Consider the following 20,757-nt stretch of genomic DNA (forward strand, 5'->3'; position numbering starts at 1 on the left):
TAAGATAAACTTTATAGCTCCAAACGTAGTCAAAGACTTTAATAACCTTTCAATAAATGGAGTTGATGGATAAAAAACCCTCCTACAAAATAGCTAGGCTGGACCAAGATCCAACCAAGAGAAGACAATGTTTAATACAAGTTGACAAAGCAAGAAAATGCTATAACCAGAATATGAAAAAAAAATTCTTAATAAAAAATGTTTTTCCTTTTTTTACTAAATCGTATGTTGTGTAAATTTAAATTAATTAATTTATATAAATAACAAATATCGAATGAAAAATAATAGAGGATATAATGTCCCAAATGGCTTATATAAGAACATTAAAAAGGGAGGTACAAAGAGCCGAAGTGTTAAAATCTGTATATATTGAGTAACTATCATAAAACAAATATGTATTTAAGATAAATTTATACTCCTTAATTTTGTCTCAAATTATCTATTATAATTTTTAATAATATTTGTCTCAAATTATTTATCATTTTGAAAGTTTAAGATAAAATTAATTATTTTTTTTTTAATTTTACCTTTAATAGTAATTGTTCTGAAGACCACAAACACTTCAATTACTCGATGATGACACAAAAGAAACATGTAAAAAAGAAACGGGATAAATGATTTGAAACTCAATAACGCATAAGAGTCCTAAAGCAAAACAGAAATTGAACATCGAGATCCATCATTTTTTTCACTTATTTGATACTAAGGGTAGTATAGGAAAGAAGCAATAAATAAGACTCTTGATTTGTGAAAATGGATAAGTAAATTGAAACATCTATTTTAAATATTGATCAAACAAAATGGAATGTTTTGAGAAACATATTGGGTGATGACTATAGTTAACAACTAAGAATAAAATAGACATAAATGGATAAATTACTCATTAATTTTTTAAATTGAATAATTATTATTAAATATCTATTTTTAATGTAATAGATAAATAATAAATGATTTATTATTTTTTAAATTAAATAAGTATTATTCAACATCTATTTTTATTGTGTGTCTCATTTGGACCATTATGTAAGGTAGCACGTGTGGTTTTTTGGAAAATAACAAATGCATGTAAAACGGGCTCCATATCGACGCGATTTACCTTATAAATTAACTGACAAGGGAACTTCTGAGAAAAGGATCAAAATAGTCCCTCAAGTTTGACCATTAGCATTTATAGTCCTTTAAGTATATAATGATGGGCACTTTTAGGATTCACTTTCTTCTTCCATCACAAATTAACGAGTAGGGATGGCCATGGTATGGTATATACCAAATTATTTTACTGAATTAAAATATTTGATATCGTAGTTTTGATATTATCATATTTGGTTATGATATATGGCATACATTTTAATTTTTATTTTTTTATATTTGATACGGTATTTGATATTTATAAATAATATACTGAAATATGGAATAAGAATTTGTGTATATTATTGAAATACTAACAAAAAATAGTCCGGTATTAGTATAAGATGAGATGTTTAGATGTTGAAACTTTGACTACTCTTCTTTATTGAAATGTTTTTTTTTTAAGTAATTGATTATCAAAAGGAATTGTTTGTACATTTTTTGAATATATATTTCTACATGTGTAATTTTCAAGTCATAATACTCTATTATATGAGTATATATTGTCAAAATTGAACAAATTGTTATTATCAATTATCATATAGCAAAATATCAAAATTAAACTTCAAAATAATGAACCATACCAAAATAATTTGATATGGTAATGATATAGTATATGAGAATCAAATATCAAAATTTCAAATACCGTATCATATCATACTATGTACACCTCTACTAAAGATAAGGGTGTCAAGTGGGCTGGGCCGACCCGGCCCAATCCGACCCTTGTAACTAAACTGGCCCGGTTTGACCCGGCCCTTGTAAGCCCTAGGGCTTTAGGGTTTTGGGTCCCGGGCCGCTTATTTTTTTAAAATGGGCCCGGCTAACCCGGTCCGGACCAAGCTCGGTCCAGGCCCGCCGGTTAATCGGCCCGGCCCAGATACCTTTTAAAAAAAAAGAATTTTGGGCCAAACTAGCCGTTGGCCCAACGGCTATATAGCCGTTTTTGGTCCAAACGGCTAGTTTGGGCCCATTTATTAAAAAAAAAATTAACTTCAAAAAATATTTTTTAATCCCAAAAAAATTCTATAAATACCCTACAACTTCAAATCATTTTTCACACAATTTTTCACTCTCTTAGATCTCATTCTCTCTCAAATCTCAATTCTCAATTCTCAAATATTCAATATATTTAATTTCTCAAAGTGTTCACTTTAATTTTTTAATTTTTCGTTTACAAAGTACGAGCGGAAGTTTCTAAAGTCGTAACCTTCGGATACTTCCAAAATTTGGTATTGTCGTTCCATCTCTTATGTTTAATTTTTATTTATTGTATTAATTGTTTAATATTTAATTTTATTATATTTGTGTATTTTGAATATTTTTATTTTAATTTAATTTATATTATGGATAAATTAAGAAACCTCGCTACTAAAGGTGTTAAAACATTTTATCTCGAAAGCGGTACTGGTAGTAAAAAGCGAATTACTAGCGGTACAGGTAGTTCAAGTAGTAGATATACCCGTGTGTCTTCGCCTCCGGTACCGCTTGGTACATCTTTTGAGGAAGAAATAGGTGTAGGTGCTCACGATATGGATTATGTAGAAGCTCAAGAAAATTACAGTATAGAAGAAGAAAATGAAGTAGATGCGGTTAATTTGGACGAAGATAATGAAAATATTGCTGAGACACCCGCAGTAGGAGATGCTAACGTTAAATCTGAATCAGTTAATCTTCCTTCCCGTCCTCCCAGTGCCCCAAAACCTCGTAAAAGAACTAGTATTGCATGGCAATTTTTTGAACGTATATCAGATATTGAGGTGCAATGCAATATTTGTCAACAAATATATAAGCATAGAAGTGGAGACAAGCAAGGGGGTGCGGGTACATTAATGAGACATATAGCTGAAGATCACAAAAGAGAGTTAAATATTGCACAAGGTGGTGGGGATGTTGGTGGGCCAACGCAAACTAGAATGGACCCAGCAACCGATCACGTAACGAAGAAGTATAATAAATTGAGGGACCGAGAAGAAATAGCTAAAATGGTAGTTGTGGGTTGTTTGCCTTTTAGTTTTCCTTCTTCTGATTCCTTTATTCGTTATATACAAGCAATTTATAATCCTATGTTTAATGGTATTCCTAGAACTACTTGTCGGTCTGATATTTTTAGACTCCATTCACAATATTATTTTTATTTATCAACATTGTTAAAAAATATTCAATATAGATTGTCCCTAACTTCTGATCTTGGTCGTGCTGTAAATAAAAATGATTATTTAACCGTTACTTGTCATTGGATGGATAGTAATTTCGTGATGCAAAAACGTATTCTTGCTTTTTTATATGATGAAGATCGTAAACATACTGGACAATTTATTGCTGATTCTATTGTTAAAATTGCCGGATATTATGGTATCGAAAATAAAATTTTATGTATTGCTTTTGATAATGCTTCTAACAACAAGACTGTTATAACAAAAATAAAATCCACGCTATCTCCGCCCTTGCCTGAAATTTTTCATATTAAGTGTGCATGTCATATATATAATTTAATTATAAAAGATGGTCTTGAGTTTTTTGAGCTTTATATTGAAAAAATTCATCTTGCCGTTGGTTTTATTCAAGGAAATAATCGTAGATCGAGAATTAGAAAATTTAAAGTTGAATGTCAAGAAAATGGACTTACACCGATTTTGATGCCTGAGGAAATTGATACTAGATGGAATTCTACGTATCAATTTTTAAAAACTTGTTATAAATATAGAATTCCTATTACATTAGCTTTTAACCAACATTGCGGTTCATTTGCTGATTCTGCTGATTGCATGCTACATAATTCTGATTGGGTTGTAATTAATGATCTTGTTAAGTTTTTAGAAAAATTTTATGTAGCTACGGTTGAATTTTTCGGTGCTTATTATCCTACTGTTTGTAATATTTTGGCATATATAGCCGATATTTCTGATTTGCTCAAAGAATATAAAAATAAAGAAGGTTATAAAGAAGCTGTTGGCGTCATATTTACGAAATTTAAAAAATATTTTTTTCCGATTCCCCCTATTTACTTGGTTGGTGCTATGCTAAATCCGTGCATGAAATATAATAATATGTGCCACTTTAGCACTCTTATTTATACTAACTTAGAAATAAATACTAACCATGATTCTCAACAAGTACAACCTGATTTGTGTACGGCTACAGCTGATGCAAAGGATTACATAGAAAAATTATATAATCACTATACTGATTTATTTGATTTAGCCGTATCTACAAATATCACTCCAACTGTCGCTCCTCATTGTCTCGAGGAGCCATCATCTTCTAAAAGGCCGGCACATAGTGGTTTTTCTGATTCGTTTTATGATTTAAATTGTTGGAATAGTGTTGATAAGAGAACTTACACATCAACTTATCAGGAAAAGCTGAAATATTATCTTCGGACGGCACCAGAAAATCGCAGACGACGAATCAACACGTTGGACTGGTGGAGGAGTAATGAAACACAATATCATGTGCTTTCAAGATTAGCTAGAGATATCTTGAATGTTCCAATGTCAACCGTTGCATCAGAGAGCGCCTTTAGTCAGGGACGACAGCAGCTTGGAGACAACCGACACTCATTGGGAAGCAATGCAATGAATGTTCTAATTTGCCTCAGAGATTGGATTAGAGCGGAAAGAAGAAACCAAGGAATGGAACCGGAGCCGAGCGACGAGCTGAAACTTGAAGAAATTATGATTTCACGGGAGAACTCAGCAGAATCAAGTCCAATGCATGGTTTTGCCCCCGTTGACTTCGACTATCCTATGCAAGTTCCCGTTAATATTAACATGAATGAGTTGGAAAAAATGATGCATAATTTGTAGATTTTTCATTCATGTAAATTATAAATTTTGGATCATTTTGCAATCAATAAAATTTCCCAAATTCATTCACTCCTTAGTCCTTGCTTTTTATATTTTTTCATTTAACGATTTAAAATTTTAAATTGAATTTCTAGTTTTCTACTTTAAATTAAAAACTTACTTCTAATATATTATTAATTTACTACCAAATATTATTAATTTATTATATTAAGTAGCATATGTTTTGTATATTTGTGCATATATCTTCTAAAGAAGTGTATATTTAACGTATACATGTGTATATGTTTTATAAATTAGTATATAAGTATATCTATATATATTGTAATGTATATATAATGTAGTATATTTTATAAGTAGTAGTATATATACATTGAATGGTGCGTATACGCGTGTATATATCTTCTATAGAAGTGTATATTTAACGTATACATGTGTATATATTTTATAAATTAGTATATAAGTATATCTATGTATATTGTAATGTATATATATTGTAGTATATTTTATAAGTAGTAGTATATATACATTGAATGGTGTGTATACACATGTATATATCTTCTATAGAAGTGAATATTTGACGTATACTTGTGTATATGTTTTATAAATTAGTATATAAGTATATCTATATATATTGTAATGTATATATATTGTAGTATATTTTATAAGTAGTAGTATATATACATTAAATAGTGCGTATACACATGTATATATCTTCTATAGAAGTGTATATTTAACGTATACAAGTGTATATGTTTTATAAATTAGTATATAACTATATCTATATATATTGTAATGTATATATATTGTAGTATATTTTATAAGTAGTTGTATATATACATTGTATGGTGCATATGCACACGTGTATATATCTTGTATATTTAACGTATACATGTGTATATGTTTTATGAATTAGTATATAAGTATATCTATATATATTGTAATGTATATATATTGTAGTATATTTTATAAGTAGTAGTATATATACATTGAATGGTGCGTATATATGAGTAATTGACTATTTGTGTATATGTGTATATATTTTTTAAATTCTAATGTAGTATATACTATATATATATAGTGTTTATATATTATTTAACGTATTTATAATGTATATAGGTGGGTATATGTAATGTATATTGAAAGAAAGTTTTTTTTTATATATTTTTGACCGGGTTTGACCCATTTTTTAACCGGGTTTTGGTGGGTTTGATCGGATTGGGTTAAGTGGGTCGGGTTAGGATGGGTTTTAATTTTTTTCATTGTTGGGCCCGCCTGGACCGGCCCACTTAGACCCCAACTCGGACCGGGCCCTCAACCTGGTTAAATAACACAGGTCAGTTCCGGATTGGCTCGGCCCGGCCCACTTAACAGCCATGACTAAAGATGGACAATTTTCTTTCTTTCAAATTGTCAAACACCAATTTTCTTCTTCCATTGAGTAAATTGATAAACACCAATTTTCTTCTTTCAAACATATAGACATTTAGAGCTCATTTGCTTGGAAATAAGTTATTATGGGATCAGTTATTTAGAGATTTTATTTCACCTTAATGTAGCATAAAAATTACATTACAATTTCAGGATAAATTATCTCTCAATTTTATCTCAACTAAACATAAATGCTCATCATAACCAAAATTAATTATCCCTTATCTCTAGTAACTAACAACTCCTTAAAACATAAAAGTCCTCTTCAACAATTATCAAAAGTGTGAAACGTTGTATGTTGTAGTAATATGAACTATTCGTTTGAAAGATATTTTAAGCAAAATAGTTAATTGGTTTCACTCCAAATTTATGCCTTCTCTTTTTAATCAAACACTGTAGCTTACAAAGCTTGACAAAATCTCTTCATTTCTCTTAGTAAAATTGTTGTTTAATTTTTCGACAATTATCTCGATAAATACTATGGAGCATGTTATATTATATCAATACTCACTATAATTCATAAGTCATTTATTATCTTTCTTTAATTCCAGATCAAAGAATAATTTTATCTATCTAAATAAAATTTGAGAATCGTCGATGTATTAATCTTTTAAAAATTTAACCACTTTGAAATTTACAATTCAGGTGCATGAAAAAATTTCAAAGTCTGATTTAAAATCAGGTTCTTTTAATTGAGATTTCAAAGTCTCAAAGTCTGACTTAAACACTGACTAGATCAGATATTTTTCAATAAATTTGTCTAGGTGTGTTTGACCACAAAATCTTTGTCCACGTGGCATATATAACAATACTGTTAACACATTTTATTTTATATTTTTTCAATTGATTTTTTTAAAATTCTAAACTCTCCCCTTTCAAGTCAAAATATCGATGCCACATTATCTGAGACGACACCATGGCTAAGGTAGAGAAAAAGATGTTTGGATGTCGCCACAGAGGATAAATTAATTTATACGATTGTAAATTTTAATCTTAACCTTAACGTTTAACCTACTATTAGATTTAACTTTACCACGGTGGAATTGTTATCCCACATGATATAATTTTTATACAAAAGAGAGAGTGTAATACATACACCATCATATATATATACTCACTAATCATTGAGTAATTATTCATGTAGGAAAGCATACTCCATAGTTCAAATATGAAACTCAAAATACTTAAATAAATTTAAATATGTTTTTTACCATTAACTCCTCCCGATAAAGTTTAGCCACCCTTGATCCCAATACATAACTGGGTTCAAACATAACTTGTCTCAACCAACCAACCCCTTAATATAATGTGTATACTATGAAAATATATGTGTATACTATATGTATTTTATGAAAATATATGTGTATATTTTATGAGAATAGAAGCTCTTAAGCATAATCTATATGTATACTATGAAAATATGTGTATAATGGGTCTGCATTTTCTCCATTAAAAATCTTTAGTATTCATCACGAATATTCACAATTGCTTTGAACCTTTTAGTCCACCAATATATAAAATAGTGATCCAATTCTTTTGAACCATATATATCCAGTTATTACACCTATTGTGTTGTGAAATACATTTGATATATACATATTGTAAATCATGTAATAAATATTTATACTACGTTATATTTACCTCATATAATAGATGATTTGTTTTATTTTTAAGATTATATTTCATCATTACAAAAATAATCGATAGATATTTTTTGAGTGACTTGATCATAAACTAAAAATTCCTAACATCGATAGTGTATACGACTTAACTCGTTAGTATTATCTCCCTTCACCCCTCAATTAGGGGTATTGGATTCGACCCTCTAAAAGGTGGAATCGTCTTAGAATTAAATAACTAATACAGGAATTATTTATTTTTTTATAACTAAACTTTGCATTTTTAATATCGACATAACTCAAACAAGCGTCGAAATGACCTCTCACGACCCAAAAATCCGAGGGTCATGATGACACTTGTCACGGTGAACCTTGACAAGTAAACCCATCACACAAACTGATACAAAAGAGAAATTAATATTCACCCAAGGAAAGGCTCCTAGAACGAAGCCGAACCATAACTAATATAATGAAAGCGGAAAGAAACATAAACAATACTGTCATAACTTCCTAAACCTGATGTCACAGTGTAAGAACTACTAGTACAACTCAAGAAAACACAATACATAGGAATAACTCTGTCTCCGAATAGTAATAAAGACATAGTCTAATAAGAAGAGGTAGTAGTAGAGTTCAAACGCATGAAATCCATCGCTGCAACGTAAAGGCTCCAAATATCGCCCAAATCAACCAACACGGGGCGTATTCGAACCAAAATCTGCACCGAAAAGGCACAATAGGAGTGAGTACACCCCTTTTTTTTGTACAGTAGTAGTAGTAGAAAAGGGAGCGGAGCATCATGAATGACGAAAGAACAATTATTGAAGTCAAGAATATTTATAATCCAATTTTTCAGTAGTCAATGTATGGGAGTATAGTGGGGACTAATATACAGAAGCCTTTAATTTAGTGCAACAAATCAATAAAAATAAATGACAAGTCCCATACTTGTATTCACGTGAAATCTTCATGGCCAGCAAATTTTTACTCCTTAAAATTATATAGTAAGATTTTGTTGGGTCTATATATAGAATTGAGGTTCATTTCATTTGATCCATCACACAATATATATTTCAAAATGGCTTCAACAAACAATTTGTTCATTTTTGGTCTTTTCCTTGCTATTGTCCTTGTTGTTTCTTTCCAAGTGGGAGCTACATCTGCTCAAAGTAAGTATAATTCTCATTTGTTTATTTGTTTTTTAAATTATTTTTGGGTTGATATAATTGGCTCCATGTAATGTTAATTAACTTTATGGATTTATAGGAATTATTATTTGAAAAAATAACATTTACACCTTAACTTTATGTTTACACAAATTCACACCCTTACAATGTAATTACAAAACCAGCTAATTATGTATCTAGATAAATTCAAAATAGAAAAAAAAATATTGGAAGCTAATTACGTATCTTTACAAAGGAAAAAACGTATCTCGTTGGAAGTATTATGTATCTCGACAGACCCAAAATCGAAAAAAAATGTATCGGAAGCTAATTATGTGTCTTTACAAAGAAAAAATGTATCTTTATTGGATGTATCGAGATCTAGTTATGTATCTTGACAAATACAAAATTGAAATTTTTAGTAATTTTACAATATATCGATATCTTCATTGCATTTATGTTGCTTGCCCTTATTATTTCCATATATCTATGGCGTTTAATATATATAACACGACAAGCTACATCCTTTGGACAATATTTGGTTGAAGTTGGAAAGGGGAAGAACTATTTAATTTTAGGCACAATACATAAATATGCCCTTTAACTTGACCATAGATCACATTTATGACCCCCAACTTTGGGTGTTCACAAATAAACACTTAAACTTGTATAAAGTTGAACAAGTAAATCCATATGTCCTATGTGACGTCCTACGTGGTCAGTTTTTGTCCTACATGGCGTCCTACGTGTATTATGCCACATCGGACAAGTGTTTCTATTTGTTCAACCTAATACAAGATTAAATGCCTACTTATGCTTGTGCATATCCAAAGTTGGAGGTCATAGATGTGATTTGATGCCAAATTAAAAGGCATATTCATGTATTATGGCTTAATTTTAATCAAGTTATGCAGCATTTTTACTTGAAATACTCCTTAATTCATGGTGAAACTAGTATATGTATGATGAGTATTTTCATATATACTATCACAATAAAATTAAGCTAAGAAGTTTGTCATTGATCTGTTGCTAAATAACTCGTAGCTAGCATGATATTTGGACAATTCGTTGCTTATCCATCGTTAAATAAGACAAACGACTAATTTATGTTGTTTAGCTCCAAAAAGGGAAGTAGTTTTGATCAACTAATGATTACAAAAAAACTTGTGAGGTAACGTATCATAGTTGAAATTATTAAGTTTAAATCATGAATCTATCTCTCTGTTTCTTATTAAACTAGAAGGAAGCAAGGCGACTGGCGATGTCCAAGAAGCTCAGCTTGGAGGTGGTGGATACCCGGGCAATGGTCGTGGTGGGGGCTACCCGGGCAATGGTCATGGTGGGGGTTACCCTGGACGTGGTGGTGGACGTAATGGATATCCATGGAGAGGCTGCCGATATGGTTGCTGCCGCGGGTACCGTTATGGCCCGGGATGTGCAAGGTGTTGTGGCACTGCTCATGAAGCCCCTGATGCTCAATTTGAAGATGATATCAAGAATTGATCAATTTTGATGACTTCTCTTTGTGTGTCCTAGAAATAATGTTGTTTTGCTTTTAAGAAATAAGGCATGTTGTCTAGTTCATTGGACTCTTACTTTATCACTTATGTGTGTGTTCAGTTGATTGACCTTGCCAATGTTATCTAGTGAGGGTATGTTGTGAGCTTTGTAATACTTTTATGCATGCCATTTGGAGTTTTCCACTAGTGAAGTTACAACAATAATAAGATATCCACCGTAGTTTCATAAGTGGAGTCTGAAAAAAATGGATGCATGCAAATCTTGTCCCAAAAATGGATGCATGCAAATCTTGTCCCTACCCTTATTAGGTTGAGAGATTATTTTCGATAGACCCTCGGCTTTTTCAGAAATTTTCTATTATAGTGAAGTTCTCCTTCAATTATGTGGTATTGTGCGACTTTAATTGAAGGCGAACCTTGGAGTATCTGGTAAAGTTATTGCCATGTGACAAGGAGATCACGGATCCAAACGTTGAAAACAGCCTCGAAAACAACCTCTGGCATACACCCTTGGTGGGGCCCTTCCCGGGATACCGCGCATAGCGATAGCTTAGTACACCGGGCTGCCCTTTTTGTTGCGACGTTAATTAACTCATAAAATGCATAACGATGCACCAGTAAAGAAATGAACTTTTAGCCTAACACGTTATTTCCACAAGCTAACTAATAAGGTGTTGTTGAATGATACAAGTATCGGGTAACTCTATCCACGAGTCAAAGAGCTTTCAATGTCTATAATGTCAAACTTTTTGCTCTACACAGACGTTTAATGTATTCAATACAAATTCTGATCTTCTTCACCATTCACTTACAATATTTTCACTTCTATAAACACAATTTATGAAAATTAAACTTGTTCTTAATGAGCTTCTGCAACTTTGGTTGAGGCTAAACGAGTAGACATTCGCCTGCAACCCGCCATAACTGCCATCACCATAGCAGCCCAGCAAGAATTTGCCTTTGCTCGAACGCTTGACATTGTTCTGAGCTTTCCACCACCTTTATTATCAAAAACAAAAACATGAAAGAACAAGTTCTCAAATACCATTGATTTGAATTTCAAGCTTAATCGCGCATTCAAGTAACTCAAATTATACATGCATCGATCCCAGCACTATCAGTATAATTTAACATATAACAAGTTATGCATTCTATATTCCAAGTTACTATACTTTGCTTGCTGCAGTCATCTGTTATTGCAAGTACCAGAATTAGATGGTGTAAACATACCATATACGATACATAACTTCAAACTCATTAAAATGGGATTTTTGGAGACAGGCTCAAGTTGAAGGTAAGATCTGCACACACTATCATTGCCAAGTCAATACTAGACAAACAAATTGAGACGGAGATGAACAAGATCAGATTTATTATGCATTTTTCAAACACTCTCTCAGTCCAGTGACTACCAAACAGCATATCTCTTTGACTGCACACTATGACAGAAACACTAGGACAATAAAACAAGAGACCATCAGATTATTATTCTCTTCACATTTTCTTGTTTTGGTGGAAACTAGAAGTGAGGTGAAAGTCTAAAAATTTGTGTCATGCACTAAATTGGTTAAGCCTTACTATCTATAGCCATTGGTGTTGCCATATTTTTAGGTCCTCCACTCTGCATTTAGAATAAAGAAAAGAATCAGTAGGGTTATAATTTACTAATCTGAACGATAACAATTTATTAGTGTCACTTCGTCAACTTACTTGCTCTAATTTGCTCATCTTTGCAAAAATACTGCCGTAAAATTGAGCATCCTTCTTGTTGTACTCTCTAATCTTTTCTTTAAGGACTTTGTATTCTAACTTGACATCCCTAAATCATCATTATCACGGTATAAGCACAATAATCTCCGAGTGAAAAAGTGTAGTTCGCTAAGAGAAAAAAACGATGTTGATAGGACTCTTCAAGAATATTGACAGGTGTGCGTCAGATCCTCCAAAAGCTACGTAGTTTTGGAGGATCTGATATCGGTGCACCAACATTCTTGGAGGGTCTGAGCAGCATAGGGAAAGAAAGACTATCTTTACCGGTTATCTGGATCGATTTCAAGTGCTTTCTTGATATCAAATTCGGCCAATTCCAAATCGACAAGTTGTATGTAAGCTTGAGCCCTTCTGTACAGAGCCTTGACATTTTTACTATCAATCTCTAAGACTTTAGTACAGAGTTTTGCTGCCTCTTGGTATTCCTTCAGTTTCAGCTTGCAAGCGGCATTGTTCAGATTGCAATTCACTTTGAGCAGTTTAGCCTGCTGCTTCTCATCATCACTGAATGAGGAATCGTATTCAATGAAGCCCACAGCCTAAGCAAAATGAAGCAGCATAGTTAACTATATGTTGATAACTATTAGTATACTGAAACTTATCCATTAAAATAGTAAAGTCACAGGGAGGCAAGTTGTCGTGGCAACTAATTGTGAGGAAAGACTCATTGTGGGTAAGATGTGTCCATGGAATCTATATGAAGAATGATGTAAACATTTGGACACATGCAGCTCCTCCAGCTGGCTGTTGGTACTTGGTACCGGGAGAGAATCAATGCACTGAAGGAACAGATGGTGCACTGGTATGAGCAATCTAAATATATCCTCACCGCAAAGGAAGCCTATTCGATTACAAGTAGTTACTTAAAACTCAAGGGTGAGTATGCTAAACTAGATATTGCAGACCTAATTTGGAGCTCAGTGGCTCAGCCAAGACACAGGTTCATCATGTGGTTGGCTGTCCAAGGTAGATTACTGACAGGCAAAACTGCAATGATTAAACATTCCTCAGTAGAAAACACTGCATGTTGCCTCTGTGACAGCCACGCAAGAGAAACAAGCAACCATTTATTTGTTGAATGTGGATGGAGTATGCAGTTAAGAGGAGAATTGAACCAAGGACCAATATACAGCTTCAGGCAGGGGAGGCTAAGCAGGTCTTAAGAAAGCATCAAAGAGAAAGCATTGGAAAAGATTTCAAAAAGAAGTCGCAGCAATTTGGAGTGCTGTGATCTATCACATTTCAAAAAGAAGTCGCAGCAATTTGGAGTGCTGTGATCTATCACATATGGAGAGCCAGAAATTGGAGACAATTTAGACGAACCACTTTACAAGCAGTAGAGGTAGCTGTACAGATCAAGAGGGAGAGTATATATAGGATTGAACTGTTCAGAGCTTCAACAAAGGCACATAGATGTAGAATTTTTTTGCTTAGATTACTTACTTAGCTGTTCGTTTTTTTGAATGTAGTTGCTCTCAGTAGGAGGTGCTCTTTAGGTGTATGGTGTTTGTTTTTGTTAATGGTAATATTCACATGGTTACCGAAAAAACTAAAAAATACTATACCTTTTCATATCTCTTGGATGCTCTCACATACTTCCCTGCCTTGAACAATACATTTCCTTGCTCCTTTTTCTTTCCGGCAGCCTCAATTTTCTCCTGAGTATTCACATCCCAGGATTCCTTCTCCTGCATTTTTAGTTATTCATTCATTAATAAAATCCTCCCTTCCCATTAGCGGAGAATCCAAAATTTTCAGTAAGGGGATTCAAAATATAAAGAAGCAACAAAAGTAGCCAAGGAGATTCAACATCTGCAATTTCTACGTAAAAGATACTTTTGACCTCGTCTATACAGTGTAATTTATCAGCAAAGAGATTCAGATGAACCCCCTTGTGCCCCTTTACTTCCACCGTTTCGTCCGTTGTCACTTGCTTAAAATAAGGAAAACAAGGAAAATTGAAGAGCACCAACCTTCTCAAATGACACCAACTCAACTTCATAGTACACGGTCGAATTGCCAGGAACAACAGCTAATTCTTGAGGAGCATCGGATGAACCAAATGCATACTCTGGTTGAATTGTTATCAGAGCAACTTCCCCCTTCTTCATTTTTTTCACCGCTCTATCTAATCCATCGATTACTTGTTCTGCATAAAGAATTCATCAGAAGTCAGAAACTGTAAAAGACAATAGGCTAGTTGTTGATAGAAAGACATATTAGTGAAAATTTGTGAAATAATTCACATAATCTGTAGCGAAAAGACTTAACCTTCATCTATCTTAAACTCAAACGGTTCCTCCTCATCGTGTCCTTTCTTCACAAAAACAGTTCCGTCCTGAAGTTTTCCCATTAATTTCACTGCAACAAAAAGCAAATTAATACAGAAGGATAATTATAACGCTCCAGCTATATCAGTGATAACTAAGTAACTTCTCTTTTTTCGTACCTTTTACAAGAGCACCATCATTTGGGCGATCGTAGCCCTCTCCTTCCTTCAAAATCGTCTTTAAAACCTTCTTGTCATTTGTTACTTCAGAGACAATCTTCCAAGAAATCAATTCAAGATTTATTTGAAAGGTGGCATTTGGCGGGATACCACCTTCGTCTCCACTTGCCGCCTTTCCCGTGTCTCCAAATGCATCTGAAAAACATCAATTAGCCATCAGATGAAAGAATATGTGGTATCATATTTAAGAGCACAAAGAGCTTAACTTACATTGTGGCTTCACTGTCAGTAAAACTTTCTCTCCTTTCTTCATCGTCTTAACAGCCTTCGCCAAAGCAGGACAGAAATAGCCTATACAGAAAACATCACAATAATGTTACAAACTCTACTACCGATGGTGACTACAAAGAGCCTAAAAAGCTATGCTGCTCAGCTTTCCAAAAATGTTGCCGCACCCATGTTGGATCCTCCAAATATGCACTATTTTTGGAGGATCTGATACGCATCTATTAACATTTTTCAAGAGCCTGAGCAACATAGCTAAAAAGAATGAGAAAGATACCATCTTTCACAGGGAATTCCACTCCATCGGATTTTGACACAAGCGTTCCATCCTCAAGGCGAGCCTCGTATTTAACTGCAATTAAGAAACCAATAAAGGAAATCACATCGACTCCACAACGGAGGAGGAGCAAATTTGACAGTCTACTAACCAAACACTTCATCAAGGTGTTTGGGATTCTGCCATCCTTCTCCTTCGACGAGTATCTTCTTGCAAATTCCACCATCTTTGCATATGTCTTTGACACTATTCCAAGATAACAATTCCACCTCAAATTGTAGAGTGGCGTTCAGAGGTATAGTAGGAGGGGATCCAGATTCACCATATGCCATTTCTGGAGGTATAGTGAACAAAGATTTCTCTCCTTTTTTCATCGTCTTTATACCTTCATCCCACCCTGTAATCACTTGCCCTATAGCAACAAAACGATTCATCAAACCTCTATATATAAGAGTTACTATACGCTTTAGGGAATGAATAATGAAATTCAGTTTTCAAAGATATCAAATGTTATATCATCCTCTAAAACATAGCTCGTTCTGATAAGAACATGGACGTTGGACCTAATTAAACCCAAAAACTAGATCAAGGATTAAGCCTAAGACCATACAAGGAAGCATGTTGCTCCACCCCATGCCACACTGATGTGAGACACACATCGGATAAACAATAAACTGGGATGAGTCTGGCATTGATTCCCTAATAAAGAAATAGACTTTAAACATAATTTAGCCTGAAAAGCTAGCTCATGAATTGAGAATTACTAGAAAACATGTAAGGAAGCACATTGCTCCATCCGGATACTAACACATTCATATACCAGACTATACAAAATCATTACTTGTCTAAGAGAAAAGAAATTACCTTCGCCAAGCTTAAACTTGAATGGGGTGCCACGATCTCGACTTGAATCAAATTGAGTTCCATCAAGCAATGTACCCACATAATGAACTGTTAAGGACCAATAGAAAATTGTTAACCCAAACTTAATGTTCATCATCATCCAAATTAAAAGCCAAAAACTTGCATAATTCTATCATAAGAAACACCAATTGATTACAACAACTACTATGCCTCAATCCTGATCACGTCGACGCCATTACAGCTTATCTCAAACCAATATAGTAAGGCCAAAAACTTGCTTAATTCTATCATAAGAAAAACCAATTGATTACTCCAACTACTATGCCTCAATCCTGATCATGTCGACGCCACTACAGCTTATCTCAAACCAAAATAGTAAGGCCAAAAACTTGCATAATTCTACCAATACTAAAAGTAACTACATGAGCAATACTAGGAATAGTAGTATGTAAAATGACACCATGAATTCAAATCACCAATTAAAAAAGCTCATGTTTTGCTCCCAAAATAAGGTAATCCTTTAAGCCCTATACTGATATACATCATAATGCATCATTAAAAAAAGGGCAGTCCGGTGCACTAAAGCTACCGCTATGTGTGGTGTCCGGGGAAGGGCTCCACCACAAGGGTGTATCTTTCGAAGCCTTACCTTACATTTCTGCAAGAGGCTGTTTCCAAGGCTTACCCGTGATCTCGTGGTCACATGGCAGCAACTTTACCGGTTACTCCAAGGTATCATAATGCATCATTCAAACCACCAATTAATTCCCAAACAAAAAAGAAAACAGTTTTTTACTTTCAAAATAGATTAAAGGGATAGACATAGCTCACCTTCAACTTCATCTCCTTTATTAGGTTTCTCCCAACCTTCACCTTCTTTCAAAAGCTTCTTCTTTATCCCATTTTTTCCAATCTCCTTCTCTTCATCAACCTTCATAATCGGGTCGGGTTCAGGCAAATCATCCATATGCATGCCCATTTCTTCTTCAGCAGCAACATTGTTAGTGTCTACTGGGAACTCAAAGTCCTCATCCATAGCTTCCTTCTTTGCACTAAACAACTTAAAGGGTGTTCACTAATTCTTGAAAATAGCTGAAAAAGTTAGTCAATTGTAAGCAAAATGAAAAATTAAGGTGTGGGGTTTTCAAGATTTGTTGAGAAATGCACTGTAGCTTGTTGGTTTATATTGAAGTGGGGGGGTGGGGGTGGAGGGAGTGGGGGGTAGGGGGTAGGGGGGTCTAGAGTGTTCTATCTGGAGAGTTCTAAGGAGTAGTTAGCTATGGTGAATGATGAATGGTTCTGGATTTTCAAGAGGAAAATCATATGATATTTTTATTTAATTATGTTAATTAATGTGATTAGATTTTAATTAAGTAATGTAATTAGTGATAGTTTTGAAGTATGTAGTTTGTTTCCATGGAGGAAGGATCATATGTGGGTCCTACCAGTTTGAGGAAGAGGATGACTTTTTTCTTTTTGAAGTGGTTGACTTGTAATCTGGCAATTTATTAAAGGAAAAAGGTTCAAATATGTTACTGAACTATCAGAAATCACTCATTTATGTCATTCGTTAAAAGTTATATTCATTCATGCTATCGCCATTACAAAAATAGCTCATCTATGCCATTATTTTTAACAGCTAATTTTTAGAAAACAGCTTTGCCATGTGGCAACATATTAAAGGTCCACGTTATTTTTTATTTTATTTTAAAAAAAATTATAAAAAAAATTATAAATTTTTATTTAATTTTTTTAAAAAATGGTGTTGGTTAAAAAGTTTATAGGTTATATATTTCTATGCTTTTATTTATCAAATAACGAATAATAAATTTTGCATATAACTAATGTTCATGTTTTTTCTGGATTCTTATTTTTAAAAATAATTATTTATATATTTGACCAATCTTCTAGGTATTTATTTATACATGAACCCAAAATATTCAAACCTAAAATTCTAGTTCATCATAACCATTGCTAGTCCTTATATGCAATGATAATAAAGAATGGAACCGTATTCTTATCATATTTTGTCAAATGAAAAAGGTAACAATATTAAAATGATCAATTCAAAGACCTTAAATGGTGAATCCTTCTTAACACTTCAAAAAGTACATGATAGAGAGAAAAAGAATGCAAAAATGTGAACAATTTCTTCTATTGGTGGATTCTCTTTTCCTTACTTTTCTCTCCCTCTTTATGTGTATCCAAAATGTATGTAGTAAAGTATTGTGCGTGAATATTTACGTTATCATTTATTTCTTTTTTATAATTATTTATATGCATGCATGCATGGATCATTTATTATATCTAATCTCACTTCAAATTTAATTATAACAAAGATTTGAATACTCTAGTATTACAATAACAAATGTAAAATAAGAGCAACTCCACTTTATAATATTAGAATTGAATTTCGCATAATTGCGATATTATATTATTCAAAGAAAGGTAAAGGGTTACCTTTTGAAAAAATAGTTGCCAACAAAAGAAAGAAGAAGCTGTGAACTCGAAACCACGAATCAAACCTCAAACTCCAACTCATTGTCTACCCGTTTATGTTATTTGCTTTTTGTTTCTGTCAAATGTTACTCCCTTTTCTTCTTAACTCTTTTCTTTTCTTGTTTTTCTCTCTCAGTCTATGTTTTTTTTTCAAGGTTCCTCTCCCTTCCTTTTTATTTTTGTCCTTTTTGTTTCCCTAATCCTCCCTATTCGTTCCCCTTTATCTTTGTGTTTTTCTATGTCCCCCTTTGTGTCTGTGTGGGTGTACTATATAATGTATAAAAGTTGGGAAATTGAGGGAATTGAGGGGGTTGAGGAAAATGTAGGGATGATTGGGGTAGTTTTCTTTATGATAAGATTTTTTTTATAAATATATAATGTACAAGGTTGGGAAGTTGAGGAATTTTTTTAATTTTTTTTAAATAATTATAAAAAAAATATTTATAAAAAAAAAAATTATAATTTTTTTAAATTAAATTAAAAAAATAAAAAATATAACGTGAATCTCTAATTAGCTGCCACGTGGCAAAGTTGTTTTCTAAAAATCAGCTGTTAAAAGTAATGGCATGGATGAGCCAGTTTTGTAATGGCGATGGCATAAATGAGCCCAACTTTTAACGGATGATGTAAATTAGCCATTTTTGATAGTTCAGTGGCATATTTGAGCTTTTTCCCTTTATTAATTACAGTGCAACTTACTCCTTCCGTCCCAAATTACCCGTTCTAAATTGAGATGTCACAACTATTAAGAAAACAATGATTAATAATATAACTTTATCATTTTGACATATTAATTGTGTCATAACGTTAATTCCAATATTGATGAAGTTATTATATAACTATACCAAAACACTTTTTGCACGGATAATTAGGATTATAGGATTACCAAAGTTTTTGTAATATTTTTTAAGATTTGATAATTCAATACTAGTAACAACGAGTAATCAAATTACTAAGGGTATGATGGAAAAAAATTATCTTGTCTTGATCAATGAAAAAAAGAAAGTAAAATGAGATATCAAACTAGAAAATTTGGGATAGATAATTTGGGATGGAAAAAGTACAAATCTATAGTTTGGTCAAACTTATTTCACATTGAAATAAGTAAAACTATACATAAATATATAAGATTTTACGGAAAAGGTTCAAAAATATTCCTGAATTATCTGAAATAGCTCAAAAGTGCCCCCCATTAGATTTTTGGCTAAAAAATACCCCTCCGTTAAATATTTAGCTCAAAAATATCCCTCCCTCTAACAAAATTCGAAAAATGATCAAATATACCCCCGAACTATCTGAAATGGCTCAAAAATACCCCTCTATTAAATATTTGGCTCAAAAAGACCCCTCCCTTTAACAAAATTTCTCCAAGCATGCCACCTAGATAAAAAAAAACTACGTGTCTATGCCGCATTACCATCCACATGTAAAATGTTAGTGTTTTTTAATTATATGACATTCTTTTCTTCTTTATTTTTATTTTTATTTTTATTTTTTTGCAAAGCAGTGAAACGAAAAAATCAAAAAAACAATCTTTTGCTAATTATTTCATTAGTGTTTTAAAAGGTCTAGATTTCACCTTTTCACTAGTATTTTAAAAGTTCTAAATTTCATCTTGTTATTGTCATTTGGGATAAGGGATAACTTGATCATGTTCTGATGTTGACTCGGAGGAGGAGCTATAATTTTAACTTTTAAGCTAGCAAATGTTGATGTACTAATAATTGGGTTGAATTTACTACATGCAAATTCTTTTTCAAAATAAATGAATTTCTTTTAACACTTGTTTAATCATTCGAAATGAATTCATTTTTCTAAATTCAATTTTGATGAATAATCTTATTATTTTTAGAACAAGTTTGAAAAGAAGTAAAATGATACTTAATATTGATAAATTATTATTTAATTATGCCATTCATAAACTTTTTAAAGAAGTCTGCCAC

At 32.6% G+C, this 20,757-nt stretch overlaps 2 protein-coding genes across 4 annotated transcripts; one reads left to right on the forward strand and one right to left on the reverse strand.

The window, feature by feature from the left end:
* The first annotated feature begins 8,998 nt into the window (after positions 1–8,998).
* LOC107866523 (glycine-rich cell wall structural protein-like) lies at positions 8,999–10,899 on the forward strand. Of its 2 annotated transcripts, none has more exons than XM_016712563.2 (2): positions 8,999–9,153; positions 10,391–10,899. In XM_016712563.2, exons 1-2 carry the CDS (start codon positions 9,063–9,065, stop codon positions 10,651–10,653), a joined length of 354 nt encoding a protein of 117 aa, XP_016568049.1. In that variant the 5' UTR covers positions 8,999–9,062; the 3' UTR covers positions 10,654–10,899. The 2 variants fall into 2 exon arrangements, with proteins under 2 accessions (XP_016568049.1, XP_016568050.1); XM_016712564.2 differs by having other exon boundaries at positions 9,030–9,153; positions 10,394–10,899.
* Positions 10,900–11,319: 420 nt separating this feature from the next.
* On the reverse strand, positions 11,320–17,761 carry LOC107864373 (peptidyl-prolyl cis-trans isomerase FKBP62). 2 transcript variants are annotated; one of them, XM_047408887.1, is made up of 14 exons: positions 17,147–17,761; positions 16,316–16,402; positions 15,603–15,863; positions 15,452–15,526; positions 15,160–15,240; positions 14,890–15,084; positions 14,712–14,801; positions 14,414–14,589; positions 14,006–14,128; positions 12,705–12,979; positions 12,381–12,489; positions 12,249–12,291; positions 11,901–11,980; positions 11,624–11,669 (listed from the first exon to the last, which is right to left on the reverse strand). In XM_047408887.1, exons 1-13 carry the CDS (start codon positions 17,349–17,351, stop codon positions 11,928–11,930), a joined length of 1,773 nt encoding a protein of 590 aa, XP_047264843.1. In that variant the 5' UTR covers positions 17,352–17,761; the 3' UTR covers positions 11,624–11,669; positions 11,901–11,927. The 2 variants fall into 2 exon arrangements, with proteins under 2 accessions (XP_016566216.2, XP_047264843.1); XM_016710730.2 differs by lacking the exon at positions 11,901–11,980 and having other exon boundaries at positions 11,320–11,669.
* Positions 17,762–20,757: the final 2,996 nt, after the last annotated feature.

The sequence above is a fragment of the Capsicum annuum genome, chromosome 3, assembly GCF_002878395.1.
Source record: "Capsicum annuum cultivar UCD-10X-F1 chromosome 3, UCD10Xv1.1, whole genome shotgun sequence".
NCBI classification, from domain to species: domain Eukaryota; kingdom Viridiplantae; phylum Streptophyta; class Magnoliopsida; order Solanales; family Solanaceae; genus Capsicum; species Capsicum annuum.